At 32.5% G+C, this 16,046-nt stretch overlaps 1 protein-coding gene across 3 annotated transcripts; it reads left to right on the plus strand.

The window, feature by feature from the left end:
* The first annotated feature begins 4,322 nt into the window (after positions 1–4,322).
* Positions 4,323–11,401, plus strand: LOC129891959 (probable E3 ubiquitin-protein ligase ZFP1). 3 transcript variants are annotated; one of them, XM_055967467.1, is made up of 7 exons: positions 4,323–4,425; positions 4,711–4,774; positions 8,105–9,003; positions 9,455–9,783; positions 9,918–10,016; positions 10,153–10,308; positions 11,043–11,401. In XM_055967467.1, the coding sequence occupies exons 3-7, from the start codon at positions 8,136–8,138 to the stop codon at positions 11,211–11,213; spliced, it is 1,623 nt and encodes a 540-aa protein (XP_055823442.1). In that variant the 5' UTR covers positions 4,323–4,425; positions 4,711–4,774; positions 8,105–8,135; the 3' UTR covers positions 11,214–11,401. The 3 variants fall into 3 exon arrangements, with proteins under 3 accessions (XP_055823442.1, XP_055823441.1, XP_055823443.1); XM_055967466.1 differs by having other exon boundaries at positions 4,741–4,774; XM_055967468.1 differs by lacking the exon at positions 4,711–4,774.
* Positions 11,402–16,046: the final 4,645 nt, after the last annotated feature.

Genomic DNA, 16,046 nt, shown 5'->3' on the forward strand with positions numbered 1-16,046 from the left:
TGAGTAGTGTATACACAATTTTATCCTTTTTTGTGCTGGTAGAAAGGTTATTTTTGATGGACCTTCGGCTCAGGTAATGCATATAAAAAACAGTATGAAAAGAAAATATATGTAGTAATGAAAAATCAAGTAGAAAATAATGAAGAAAAGAGTTGCATTAACAAGAAATTAATATTACGATAACTGAAGTAAATGAGACGACACATACTGATAAAATTGAAGAATAGAATAATAAGGATGTAATAATAATAACAATAATAATAATAATATTGATTATGAGAACTAGACAACGCTTAACAATCTACTATCCTAATCATATCTAGTTTCATGGTCGCCGTGAACTGTAAATGCACTTATTCAATCACCTCTCTCCAATGCTTCTTCGGTCTAAATCTACCTCTTTTAAGACCCATCATAGCCATCCTCTCACACCTCCCCATTGAGACATTTGTACATCTCCATTTTTCATGTCCGAACCAATCTTAGTCTCGTTTCTCTCATTTTGTCCATCATTGAGAGCACTCTTACATTGTTCCAAATTTATTCGTTCCAAATCCTATCTTTCTTAGTATGCCCATACTTCCATCTCAATATCCATATTTATGCTACTTTTATTTTCTAGATGTGCAAGCTCTTGACTGATTATTACTTCGTCCGACACAATATAACTGGTCTAACAACCACTTTATAAAACTTATCTTTAAATCTTAGTGACATTTGCTTATATTAGTGACATTTGCTTATATCATCACGTAAAATACTGGCTAGATGTGAGCCTCTATTTCACCTATCCCACTCTGATATAATGTGTTACATCGTTGTCAATCCCCAATTTCTTGGTTTATTTACATAAAAATCTTAAAACTTTATTTTTTTAGAAATAACTTGTACATCAATTCGTACTTCATATATAACTCCTTTTTTAGAGATAACTTGTGCATCAATTCGTACTTCATATTTTGTCTGGCGAATAATGTTGTTGAACTTGCATTTTAAGCAATCTATTTTAGTCATGTTTAATCTGAACATTTTATACTTCAAAGATCATTGACTTTGTCCGTATCTCATCAATGAATACTTTGTATCATTTGCAGATAGAATGCACCATGATACCTTCTCTTAGATATGTCGCATCACTTAGAAATGGCATTAGATGATATCTATCGAATATCATATTGAAATCAGAAATTTTAATGCTTCAATTTCGATATGATAATATTTAGTACGTATTTTAAAAAAAAATGATATTCGATATTTTTAAAAATATAATACTAAAATCATATTAAAGTATACAATTACATATATCATTATAATACTAGCAGATATATAAAATAGTATTAGTACAAAAATTAATTATTTAGACATTAAAATTTTATCTATTTGATCTTGATTAAAAAATCTTTTTTGTGTAATTCATTGACACACTAAATAATTACTTGTACTTTCCATTAATATTCTTACATGTGTAATGTCAGTTGTAGCATGTTTGAGAATGTCATAAGACCTTCACCATCTTGAAACAATTACTTGAATTTTTTTTTAATTTTCTTTTTTAAATCAATACCAACAGTTCATCCAATAATATTATAAAAAATTAGGACTCAACACACGTTCTTAACAATTAGGATCTTATCTCTATTAATTTTGTAATCCATAGAACTCTAATAATATAGAGTTGTGATATGCTAGGATCAGGTCACCATCAAAATCTTAGCTTGTGAGACATGATTGTTAACACAAACAACTTGTTTCAATTGTCATATTTTCTTCACATATGATATAATTAGAATGTTTTTGAAAAAGTCAAAGTGATAATTTTATATTATATGAGTATATTAGTCGAAGTCGAACATGCTATAGCTATCGATTTATCGTATAATAAAAATTCAAAATCGAACTTAAAATTTCGAACTATACCGAATTAATTTGATATTGTAATGTTATAGTATTTTTAAAAAGGCAAAATTACCAAATCAAGTTTTTTAATAAAGTACCATATCATACCATGTCCATTCCTAGTATTAGTTCACCTATCATCAAGGCAAATAAAAATGAATTGAGTGCTGATACCTGAAATAATAATAAAAATAATTGAAATAACTAAAAAAATATTAGGACAAAAAGAAATAAACTAAACTCTTGATTAGTGCAGCTCTGGCAAGAATATCTTGTTCGTACCACAATAATCTTCTATGAAAGCAATAACTAATAACTAAAAACAACTACAACAACAACAACATACTCAATAAAGTCCTACAAGTGGGATTTGGGGAGGGTAGAGTGTACGCAGACCTTACCACTACTTCATAGAGAAAGAGAAGTTGTTTCCGAAAGACCCTCAGCTCAAAAGTATCAGTCCCAAAAAAAAAGAGAACAACACTATATATACAAATCATATCATGCAAATTCTACAAGATAAGAACAATACAAAAATAAAAAACAACAACTACTATGGACCCAAATTTTGACTCTTTTGTACATGTTTTTAATCATCCTATAATATAAACATTGTTTTAGAATTCCCTCTTATAATCAATTGAAATTAGAAAATATAAAACAGAAATAAAAACATTTTCTTTTCTACCTTCAAAGAATATTGAAAAGATAAAGAAGAGTACTAAAACTTAATTTAAACATTTTCTTTTTCGAAATACCTTTGATGTGATTATTAATATGTGTTTAATTATAAGTTCATAGTTCGTCCGAAGAAGAAGAATATGTGTTAATACTTCTCTCTTCAAGTGAATCAAATATTTCCCTCTCTAATTTTCATATTTAACAGACAATTTTGGGTTATGTCCAAGTATAAAATTTTATTTTTTTAATAATTGATGATATAAATATTGTCTTGAATAAGAGATAATTAGTGTTCCACCACATATTTAAAGGACAATTGAGTTTATGTTTAAATTAAAAGGATTATTGTTTTAAACAAAATAGCCGACGATATTCAAAATGTCGAGTAAGAGGACTATTTGTGTTCTACCACATAGTTAAGAGACGATTTCGAGTTTATGTCCAAACTTAAGGGACTATTTTAACCTTTTTTTTTATTTTAATAATCATCAATATTAACAATGTACTGAATAGGAGGATTATTAGTGTTTAATCAATATATTTAAGGGACAAGTTGAGTTTATGTCAAAATTTAAAGAATTATTTTAAGCATTTTTAATAATCATCGATATTAATGATGTACTGATCAGTAGGATGACTATAAGTGTTCCACCATATATCTAAGGACGATTTTGAGTTTATGTTCAAACTTAGGAGACTATTTCTGGCTTTTTCAAAAATCATCGATATTAAGTATTAACGATGTTTAGTAGGAGGATTATTAGTGTTCTGCCATGTACTTGAGGGACGATTTTGAGTTAATGTCTAAACTTGAGGGATTTTTTTAAAAATAATCTTTAATATTAACGATATTTGTGTAGGAGGACTATAACTGTTCTATTATATACTTGACATACAATTTTAATTTTTTGTTCAAAACCTGAGATATTTAGATTTTCTAATAATCTTCGATACTAAAAATATTTGTGTAGGAAGACTATAATTGTTCTATCATATTTAACGAAGGATTTTAATTTTTTTCTTCAAACTTAAAGGACCGTTTGTATTTTTTTTTAATAATTGTCTATACTAATGATGTTCATGTAGAAGCACAATAAGTGTTCTACTATCATATATTTAAGGGAAAATTTGAGTTTATGTCTAAATTTAAGGGACTATTTTTAGTCTTTTTTTAATAATTATCGATGTTAATGATGTACTGAATAGGAGGATTATAAGTGTTCCACCATATATTTGATGGAAGATTTTAAGTTTTCTTCAAACTTGACGGATTATTTTGGGGTTTCGAATAATATTCGATACTAACGAGGTTCGTGTACAAGGACGATAATTGTGCTATCATATATTTAACGGGCGATTTTAAATTGCTCTCCAAACTCAAGGGACTATTTTGTATTTTCTAATAATATCCGATACAAACAAGGTTCGTGTAGGAGGTCTATAATTGTACTATCGTATATTTAACGGGTGATTTTAAATTTTTCTTCAAACTTAATGGACTATTTTGTATTTTCTAATAATATTCGATATCAACGAGGAGGACCACAATTGTTCTATCGTATATTTTAATGGGCGATTTTAAATATTTTCAAACTTAATGGACTATTTTATATATTTTTTTTACTAATCATAGTTATGAACGACGTAAATGTGTTTTAAGTTTTAATGGTTTTCAAGTAGTTGAGGGGTGAGAGTAGTAATTAAGAAAGAAATAAGGTAAATAATGACAAAATGAAAGAGCCACGTTGCAGTAAACTCCCAGAAAAATACACAGGAAAAACAATACCAGGGAGTTCATAGTTTTTGAAGAGCAAAAAACATGTGTTAATGCTTCAGTTTTTTCTCGAGGTAATCAACTATTTCTCTCTCTAATTTTCATTTGCAATTCTTCATCAAGCTCTATTTGGGTTAGTTTTTCTGCCTTTTTTTGATGGTTTGATTGAAGGTTTCAGTTTTGTTTTGCTTATAAAAAAGTGTTTTATTTTTGGTCGGTTACAGCTTTTTTCTTGCTAATTAATCTTTGTGGAAGTGCAGCATTTGGTCAGAAGAAAGAAAAATTTTGTGGGTTTTTGCTGGAGTTCATTTTTATGATCATTGATCATCATTTTTCATTGATAACTAACTTGAATTTAGGGCTTTTTGTTTGGTTGGTTGTTTTTGTAGGTGTCTACAGTTGTTGTGAAGTTTTCTGTGAAAGGTAAGGTTTTGTTTTTATTAGTGAATTGCATTTTTGTTTAAAAAACTTTTTATATCAGTTGCATGTTGATTCTCTCTGGAAAAATGTTAAAGATTGTTTTTTTTTATGTTTATATCTAATGTTTGTGTATGTTCATTTTAGAATTAACTTAAATGGGGACGCTGAAAGAATGATTTTCTAAAATGGGGATGTTCTTGATTGTTTGGGAAAGAAAAAAGGTGGAAAAAATTGAAGGTTTTAAATTTGTTTACTAAGTGTTTTGTTTGAATTAAATGGTGTCTAAATGGAGAAAACACTTGATGATTTTTTTATCATCTGTATAAGCATTGGTAGGATTAATCTCCTGTGTTTGTGGGAGGTAGGACGTACCCGGTGAAACAACTGAGGTGTGTGCAAGCTGGTCTGAACACCACTGTCTCTAAGAAAAAAAAATCCAGTTCTTGCTTGTTAAAGAAAAATAAAAAGAAAATGAAAAAGAAAAAGGATTTTGACAGTCGACCCTAACTAATTTGGGAGTGAGGCTTCTGGGCATTGTTTTCTTGACTAACAGCTATTGAATTTTACTTGGAACTTTGAAAGGTGTTTGATCAGCGTATATTTGTTTGTTTTTTTAGTTTTTGAGGTAATTCCTTATAAAGAAAAGGTATACGAAGTTGTTTTTGCCTTGGTTAACCTCAGTCATCAAGGTTTGTTGAATTTATAAACTACTGGTCTGAAATTCAAGAGTGTGTTCTTTGTTATGATTGTTTATATGCATTTCCATTAGGAACCGTACTTCCTATCTGGTTGAATTTTCTAAAGGTTTTTATTCTATGAGCTAACAAGGAAAGAAAAGCAAATCTTCATACAGCTAGCTCAACTCCGTGATAAGCGGTTTAGCTAAAAGTCACTCTGTGTGGAACCACTACAGCTATCTCAACTTTGTGATACAAGTTCTCTATCTAGTATCTCATATTGAGTCTAATGACTTTGAGTTTTTAAACATGGTCATATCGATCCCATGAATGATGGAGCACTCCTTATGTGGATGCTACTTGTTCTGTCTTTTCCTACTCTTTTGTAGTTTTTACTAACCGCGTGGCAAATTCGGTTTGACTTGTAAGGGAAATCAGATAACTTTGGTACCTGATAGTTACCTCTATACTTCCCAATTCTTTTTTTCTTCTTGTCACATCTGCAATCAATTGTACTAAGTTTCGTATCCTCTCTAAGATCATTCTCTTTCTTGTTTTTCTCTCATCATTGTCATGTGGACTTTTGTAGACTTCGAGAATCTATTGGTTTTTGACTGGCTAAGGGAGTAAAGGTGGCCTTTTTGCAACTGTGAATTGTGAAGGTTTATCTTGATTGTCAATTTTATCACAACTTCTTCTGTGAAAGACAAACAAATACGAAGGGTACTCTTTCATGTTTGCAATTATCTAGTCCATTAGGAGGCTTCAAGGAAGGAGGTCTTGGCACGTTAACATGTATTTAGGGGAGGGGAGTTATTTCCCCTATTTAATCATGTTTCCTATAGCCGATTTTACTATTTTCCTTATTAAAGTAAATTGCAGTTGTCTGTAAGACAGGTTTCCTATGTTAGTTATTCTTGACAATAGTAGATGCATGAATTGCTTCTACTTATCGTGTCTGTTGTCTGTTTAAGAATGGTACGAGTATTATTTAGTGCTTATAAAAAGGATGGTAATAGTTTCATCTAGGCTTAGCTGGGAAGTTATTGCCGATTACGAGCACATTATTTCATCTGGAGATAAAGCTATGATCTGTAGCTTTTGCAATGTAATAATGTCAATGATACGTATCTAGGTCAGAAAATTGGTTTCTAAGAAATTCGGTAAAATGGTATGATTAGTGGAAATCTTTAATGCTAGCTGCAAATGGGCTAGTTAGTTGGTTGAACTTCACAAGACTACATTGAAATGAAGCCTTACCGCTGCTGCTTGAGTATATGCTTACAGCGAAGCCATTAGTATCGTGCCTACCTTTTCACTTCCAATAAAATTGGAATATTTTGCCTCTAATGGCTTAAACTTGCAACAGAAATGGCTCAATTGCTCTAATGAACTGAATTCCTTCTCTGACAAATGATAACTTCTGCTTGTTGGGTGTATTTTGCAGATGTTGGTATATCCTTCCTTTCCATCTTCCACCCATTTTATACTAGAGCATTTGCGTAATTCAGCTATTTTAAGACGTCAACAGATTCACGATGTATATCACTTTAGGCTCACTCCCCACCTTCACCCATGAGATCTCCAATACCCCACGTTTAACCCTCTTTCTCCTCACCACCTTCTTTGTTTCCCCATCATCCTTTTCCCATTTGTATCAGAAACAACCTCTCTACCTGCACAAGGTAGGGGTAAGGTTTGCATACAACCTTCCCTACTTGCACAAGGTAGGGGTAAGGTTTGCGTACAACCTTCCCTCTCCAGACACCACTTGTGGGATTACACTGGGTATGTCAAGTATTGTTTTTTGTGGCAGTGGGTACCTGTGTAGCTGCCTTATGCATCTACCACCAGAATGTGGAAGTCTGTTTTCAACAAGATGGAGTGTGGTCTTTTTTACCTTAGCTTCTGTTTTCAACAAGATGGAGTGTGGTCTTTTTTACCTGAGCTTCTCTTAAGCATTCGTAGAAGTGGTGTTGTGCTTGATTTTGAGGAGAGAGGTTACCCGGTACCTGTTGCTGGTGGGAGGTGACAGATATTCTGTGGAATTAGTCTAGGTGCATGAAAGCTGATCCTGACACCACGGTTATCAAAAAAAAAGTTATTGTCTTTCTGTAATGGGAGTAGATCTGATTTATCTCTTCCCCCTTCCTAAAGAAAAAAAAATAGGGCAAGAAATTTTTCCATTTTAAGGATACTCCTTTCATGGCTAGTGAACTCGCGGTTCTTAGATCCGTAATAGTAGCTTTTTGTCTATCCACGTGCCATATTCGCTTCGTCTAACTTCCACTTCTCTTTCTGTTTGGTTTAGTTACTCTTTACCAAATGTAACAATTGCATATCAAGAAAAAACTTTATACTCGCGTTCTATTGCTGCTTGGTGTATTTCTATGATGGTTTGCATTACGTAAGTAAACTTCTGAATTAAAGAGAATTAATCCTAAAACTTTTGTATGGGATCTTGTTAACTTTACTGTCAATTTTGAAGTGTGATTTTTGAGATAAATGCCAAGAAAAATTTACATATTAGCATTGAACTTCAGGTTTAATTAAATTGGTATCATATCAGCTGGCAGATACTGAGTTTATGTGATCTCTTAGTTAATGTATGTATTGGCATGTAGTTTTGCATGACGGTTTATTCTTGTCTGACCAGATATTATCCACACGAGATTGTACTCGATATCATGGGGGAAAGGAGTAGGTCCCACAGTAATCACTTCATGGATTTGGGAGCAGATCAGCCGAGTCAAGCATATATTTATCCAGAGCCTTGTATGATGTATGGGAGCTTTACAGCTTTTCCACATCCAAATGTCCACTCTATTGTACCAGCTCCAGGAAACATTGGTAATTTCTATGTGCCCCATCTACCAGGCCATCTAGAGGGTGCTTTAATTTATGGGATGCCACCGGCCAATGGGACTCAACAGTGGCATCATCTCACCAGTGTTGGCGCAGCATTTGCACCACCATCAAATTACTTTTACCCTTATGTGGCTGCTCCATCTTCATCTACAGCTTTTCCATTTCCAGTAAATCATGGGTTACGTGATGGGGTTCCAGTCTCAGGCACTCAGGGCAGTGTTGGAAATAACGCAAATAATTTAGATAGGAATGATCCTCGTATGGACAGTACCAGAGGGTCAGCTAAGCAAAAGAGTGTTGAACGCAACTCTGGAAATCTTCATCATTCTGATGTGGCTGGGCCTAGTACTTCCGCTGCCTCCGTCATAACAACAGCTCATGAATCAGGTGCTTCTTCCAGTGATGTATCACGCGAGCATGGAGGGAGCGACTCAGAAACACTGCTTGAAAATGCAGCTCCATCTGCATCTACAGATTTGCCATTTCCAGTAGATCATGGGTTACGTGATGGGCTTCCAGTCTCAGGCACTACAGAGGATTCTGTATCACGTGAGGATGGAGGTAACTATGTAGGTCAATCCTATCAGTTTCCAGGCAATCCATGGTTAAACATGCCTTTCCATAGCAGCAGCAGTGTGGCTCAACCTTGGGCCTGGAGCCAGGCTGCTCCTTTACCCTATCTGCCCGGTAACTACTCTTTTTGTTTTAATTTACATTTATGACTTTTGAGTATCTATTCAGCTTAACTTTTTGTTTGATAGGTTATCTTCTCCCCTTCATCAAATTCTTTTGTTCTTCTAAATTTGTTTTTATATGAGGTATTAGCATGCTGCCAAGTTGAGCAATGCATACGTCAGTTGTCCTTCTTTCTTCTTACAAATTAAAAAGCGATAATCCACTTGAAACACATCTTATTCTTTTCTTTTGCCATCTTCACATTTTATGTGGCATACGTCTCTTTTGTTCCATGTTTATAACCTAATGTTTGTTTCATTTCCTTTTCTAATAATCCAGGAAAGCCTTTGTTTTTCTCTTTCCTCAAATTATCAACTGCAATTCGTGATCTTTATTCTAAGTGTCAGAAATGAACTTTATTAACTGATTGCATCTTTCTTCTGCTTTTTTCTATTTACTTTAGGTGGTGCCGGAGGCTATGTACTAGGTGCTGGAAACATGGGTATGCAAGGTTATCAAGTACCTTCCAGCAATGGGGGTTTGACTAGTTTTATGTATCCACCCATTCCTCAAGGACCACCGCAGTACCATGCTCATCTGCCACCTAATATGCAAAGTATGGTAGGCCACACAATGAGCTCCCCTCCTCAGATGACAGCATCTCCAGGCAGACAACTACAACTTAGTTCGTCCAATATGGGACCCTTGCTGCCGTCTGGCTTTAGAATGTACAGACCTCATCAAAGGGAATTCATACGTGGAACAAATACTAGTCACCACAACCTCCCTAACGTAAGAGTTTTGCCACAAGATGTAAAATTTGTTCCATTTGACCAGTTCTTCTTGTTATCTTTGCTGTAGTGTAGTTTCGGTGCAGTTAAAGTAATGAGATTGGATGTTGTATCTCTTTCTTTTGGTTTTACTAGGGAGTGGCAATGCTGGGTGTTCCAGGGTTCCGTGGAGTGGGTGTTGTTATTGATCAGCACAGAGATATGCGTTTGGACGTTGATCGCATGTCCTATGAGGTGAGGTCCATTGTAGGTTATTTTCATGTGTCATATATTTGTCATGATTGTTGATAAGTAAAAGCCGTGGTAATCCTCAGTTAATTATTTGCCATAATTTGGCAAACTTATCCTGCAATGTAAAAATTCTATCCAGGAGCTTCTTGCGTTGGGGGAGCGAATTGGCAATGTGAATACTGGTTTATCTGAGGAATTCATTGTTACCAATATGAAAACGAGAATATTTTTGTCTACCGAAACTCTTGAAAGTGTTGCAGCTCAAGATCAGAAAACTGTCTGTGTCATATGCCAGGTATTACCCCTTCACTGGCTTATAGTTGATATAAGAATATTGCGATTTTCTGCAGGGGTCAGTAGTCAATTTGTAACCTATAGTTTCTATAAAAACTGGATGCTGTTGTACTTCAATATCCTTATTTGACTTATCTTTACTGCACTCTGCGTATTGTTTATATTGCCATTTTCTTCCTATATCTTCTTCAAAATATTGTCATGAATCTTTATAAGGTTTCCTTATCATGCAAATGAGTAACTTTTTGGTTGTTCACCTGGCACAATGTCACCTCAGCCCAGGGGCGTATCTAGGTGGGGGTCACCGGGTTCACGTGAACCTATGCTCCCCTTCCCAAATAATATATATTAGTGTTATATTTTTTTAAAAAATACTTAAATATAGATGTGTGCCTACACTGAAGTATCGCATAATGCGATAATAATAGTGCACCCACTCCCTCGAAATTCTAAATACGCATCTGCCTCAGCCTCTATGTTGTGATTTTCTTCATTCTTTGAAGTTTGCATCTTATTTACCCGAAGGGTGAACTTACGTAGGTTAGCTTCTAGCACTAAATAATAGGGCTTTAGGCATCCTTGATTGCTTCTGCATGACTATTACTCCCATATTCAATGATTTAGTGTTAAAGTTTTCCTTGATTAGCTTTTCAGTTGAGCTATATTCCTTTTTCTTGTCGCTTGTTTCTTTGAGATAGCTCTGATGACCTGCATATCTTACACGCGTTATTGCAGACTGATTACAAAGACCATGAAAAGATTGGCATTCTTGACTGTGGGCACGAGTATCATGAAGATTGTATAAAGAAGTGGTTAGTTGTGAAGAATAGCTGTGCTATATGCAAATCTACAGCATTGTCTACCGAGAAAAAGGACAAGGACGTTGTGAATACAGGAGGCGATTGATATTACTATTTTGGTTCAGTAAATAACTAAAAAGCGCGGGCATTTTGTACTCTGTTTTAAATATTTAATCTCCAAGATGTGGAGTTGTTGCTGAAACTGTAACTTGTATATACTTTATACAGCAGTCCACCTCTCGTAAAACATTTACCTGTTGAACCTTATCTATGTGAGACTTAAAGTTGTACAGACTTGTACTTCTTGCTCAATCTTGCATGTTTGCTGTATCTATGTGTTCTGTTGATAGTTTGTGTTGCAGGGCGGAATGTAGTCTGTACAACAACATCAAGGTACGTAGCCTTACCCTTATCTTGTGAAGGCTAGATAAGTTGTTTTCAATAGACCTTCGGTAAGTAGCCATATATATTGAAGTAGATATAATAGTCTGTTTGGCCAAGTTTTTAAGATCAACTTTTTGAAAAGTGCTTTTTAAAAAAGCATTTTTGGCATGAAAAGTTGTTTGTGTTTGGCTAATAAATTTCAAAAATTACTTTTGAGCACCAATTGATGTTTGATAATTTTTTTCTAATGCTTCTAAATATAATTTTCGTAAAACTGTTTTTCAAAAAAGTATTTTTGGGAAACTTCTGCTACTCTACAGTAGTATTTATTTCCTCCCAAAAGTTTAATCAAATTCCTTACTTTTCTAAAACAAGCATTTTGAAAAGTGAAGTTGCCATATATGTTGGAGTGGAAAATAATAGTATGTTTGACCTAAGTTCTTAGAACCAACTATTTTGAGAAGTGTTTTTTTAAAAAAAATATTTTTGGTGAGAAGTTGGAAATGACTTCTGCTACTCTCCGATAGCATTCATTTCCTCTTAAAAGTTTGATCAAACATCTTATTTTAAAAAAAATAAGCATTTTGAAAAGTAAAATAGCCATATGTATTGGAGTGAAAAATAATAGTCTATTTGATCAAGTTTTTAAAATCAACTAGATGATTGGCCAAGTTTTTAGTATCAACTATTTTTGAAAAGTGTTTTTGTTAAAACATATTTTTGGTGAGAAGTTTGAGACTTCTAAATTTTAAAAGTGCTTCTAAAGTGTATTTTTCTTAAAATTGTTTTTCAAAAAAGTGTTTATGGGAAAAATAATTACTTCTGCTATTCTCCTGTAGCATTTATTTCCACTCAAAAGTTTGATCAAACAGATTACTTTTCTAAAATAAGCATTTTGAAAAGTGAAGTAGCCATATATATTGAAGTAGAAAATAATAGTTTGTTTGGCCAAGTTTTTAGAATCAACTATTTTGGAAAGTGACTTCAAAAAAGGAATTTTTGGTGAGTGTTTGGCAAATAAATTTAAAAAGTGCTTCTAAAGTGTATTTTGCTGAAAACTGTTTTTCAAAAACGTGTTTTTGGTTTATTATTTTTTAATGGTTTTTAGCTTCTGAAAAATAACTTCTCCTACTCTCGAGAAGAATTTATTTTGTGATCAAACACCTTACTTTTCTAAAGTAAACATTTTTTGATTAAAAAAAAGGCACGTTTGACCTTTCAAAAATTTGGCCAAAAAACTATTATAAGTTCAATAGTGAACGATTTTTGTAGATTGAGATATAACTGGCTATAAAGATAAGTGATGCTTGAAAATTGAAATGGATAAATTACAATTCTAGTTATATATAGCCCTAATCTAGTGTAAAAATGTCATATATATGGATTTTAAACATTGCACTTAAGTAGTCATAGTGTAAATGTAACTTTCGTCTAACAAGTAACAAAAGTATTACTTTCTAAAAACTATAAAAGACGTGATAATTTATTTTTAAAAATATATAGATATGTTCCGTAGTTACAAAATGCATTACAAACATATTTTCCATTTAGAATACATTATATTGAAATATATTTCTACTTATGATTTTATAAAAGCTAATCTAAGGATAAGAACTAAACATAAATGTAAAAGAGAGAGGCTCTAATTTGTCTTAATGAACATAAAGACGGTTAATAGTGAACTAGAAAAAACTGATAGGAATAGTTTCGTAACCACTAGAAAATTGTAAGTGGAATTTCTGGTTTCTTAAACTAACTTGTATATTGTTGCCGATGGTGTTGCAACCTAAGCTTATTTTATATGTCAATGTCAAAGCTTATCAAATGATCGCATTAGTGTTCTTCCTTTCGTGCAAGTTAGAAATATTATAATTAAGCGAATGTTATTAACATAAAAAAATTAAAAAAATCTCAGCGAAACAAGTAATCATGTGATTAATTGTGATGAAAGAGTGGAAATACGTAGCATGTATTTAACTATCGATAATGCGTCAATCATCATGAGTCAATATATTTTAAAAAAGATTCATAGATGCTCATGTGAGCAAATTTAGGAGTTTCTATGGTAAATAGATGTCACATTTGTTATCCTGATACTCATTCTAAGCATTGTGACGAAATTCTAAGAGTGAGTAACATATAGTTTGAAACTTGATAGACAATGGACTCCCTCCGTTATCATTCTTTATTTTATTATCATATTTTGAACGTTTTTAATTTTGCTTCAGAGTTACACTTTCTCTTTTTAGAAGTTCAAAGGTTCTTTATCTTTTTCTAAAATCCTTAACTCCTGAGTAATCTGCTATTGAATTTCTGAAAGTAAAAATAAGTCATTTGAATTTTGAAAAATATTTGACTTATGATTTCTGATTTATTTTTCACATCTTGTTTAGGAGAAAAAATAAATCAATTTCATTAAATTAGAAGTGGTAGGCCGTGATTATATCACATTGTCTCCCATGAGTTGATGAAATTGTGCAAAAGAAGGACCCGCTCTTTTAATATTTAAACATTTGCACCCCTTGTTTTTGTGTGTCCCTCAACAAAAAAGTTAATTGTCGGAATGGTCCTGCAACTTTTGATAGCTTTCCATTTGATTATATAATTTGTTAGAGGTGGGTGTTCGGTTCGATTTTGCTAAAGTTCGATTCGATTCTTCAATGTTCGATCTTAAAAAAGTGTGCATCATATTCCAAACCAAACTAGATTGGTTCGGTTTGATTTTTTCAACTTTGGTTCGATTTATTTCGATGTTTTAAAAATAATTTTTCTGTACAATTAACTATGATTATTCATTAGTCAAAAGAAAAGATTTGTTGAGTCCAGGCGTGTCATTTATATTACTTAGGTGAAGTTTATCGGTTTGATAAAAGTACAATATCGGTAAACTATTTTAATTATGTCTTTGTTCCAAATTAGTTATATAGGTAATCTATATATTTTTCACTCTATTCATGTAATTTTAATATTTCATAGAGTAATTTGAAATATATAAAGACTAAAAATATAAGTACTAAAACTCAAAAAAAAAAAAAACTAGTCTTTTGTAATGATAGCAAGAAACTTCATTGGGTGAAGAAACCAATGGAGAGTGAAGAGTGACAAGGGAGTGAAGCCTGGAGGCAGGGGGTGAGCAATTTAGGGCTCTAAAATTTGGGCCAAAATTTAAAATGGGTCATTAGGTTGGATAAAAATTAAAACATTTTGGGTCAAAATATATAATTAATATAATATTTTAAATTTAATTAATAAAACTTCGATTCTTTAATGCATCGTGATTTCGTGACCCTTACACCATACACCGAATCGAAGAACTGAAGTTTCCAAAAAAAAAAAGAACCGATACAGAATCGAAAAACCAAAAAATCAACACCAAAAAACTAAATTAATTCAATTTAATTTGATTCGATTTTTTCAATTTTCCGATATTTATGCCCACTCCTATAATTTGTGATTGAAATGAACAAGTAGGGTCCTACTGGCTCCTCCCACGTGCAATAATGCTACTTTTGTGTCCTACTTGTTAATGCTCTTTTCATGTACGGACCCCCCCCCCCCCACCCACCCCCCAACCCTTTGAGAATTTTTTTGGGATCCCCACCAATCCAAAGATTTAGGATATTTTAAAATTTTAAAGACAATTATGGAGAGGGACATTAACTAATAAAATATATTAGCCAAAAGAATCTTTGTTGCCTATATATCAAAATGGTATCTTCTTTCTCAAAATTTCTTTCTGGATTGCACATGCTAATCCCCTTGGATTGTCATCACCCAACTATCTCTTTTTTATAAACTTGAAATCTTTGTTATATTAATTTCATCATCATTCAAAGTATGAAACTTGTAAAATAGTAATAGTTTGGAATTTTCTGTGTTAATTATATGTTCAAATAATGGTTGAAATCTGAATAAAGATAAAACACTAGTAATTTCATTTATTTGTTTTAGAGTTAGTGAACATGGTTATTTGATACTTGTGACATGAATCATGTGAAATAATTGGTTAAGTTGCGCATAAGTTAACCCTGAAATTATAAAAAAATATATGTTCAAATGACAAATAATGTGTTACTCAACACATTTTAAGTATTTATGGCCTTAGGGGTATGAAATACACACATTAACAAATATTGAGTTGAAGGGGTTTTAACCCTTGAAAGTTATAATATACGGGGTAGCAGAAAAATCCAATAATTGGAGTGTGAAATTTATAAAAACGAGATAGTTTAAATAAACTTCTCACCATTATTTCCTTTATCAAATATGCCAATATTTCTTTTAATTTAGAAATCTTTATTGTTTTTTCACAAATCTTGGCGGTAGATTTTTTTTTCTTCTTTTTTTTTTTTTTTTTTTGAAATATCACTCTTTAACACCATAATGAGATATGTAATATGAATTTGGTTGGAAAGGAGATAATCTCTCAAGATTCTGAATTAACCGCGTTCAAATATCAAAAGTGGTGAACTTAAAAGATCGTCCATTGCACAAAGCATTTCGTATTAGCAAGGTTTAAGAGAAGAGTCATACTCTAAGAAATGCGATATAGATA

Source organism: Solanum dulcamara, chromosome 6 (genome assembly GCF_947179165.1).
Source record: "Solanum dulcamara chromosome 6, daSolDulc1.2, whole genome shotgun sequence".
Classification (NCBI taxonomy): Eukaryota; Viridiplantae; Streptophyta; class Magnoliopsida; order Solanales; family Solanaceae; genus Solanum; species Solanum dulcamara.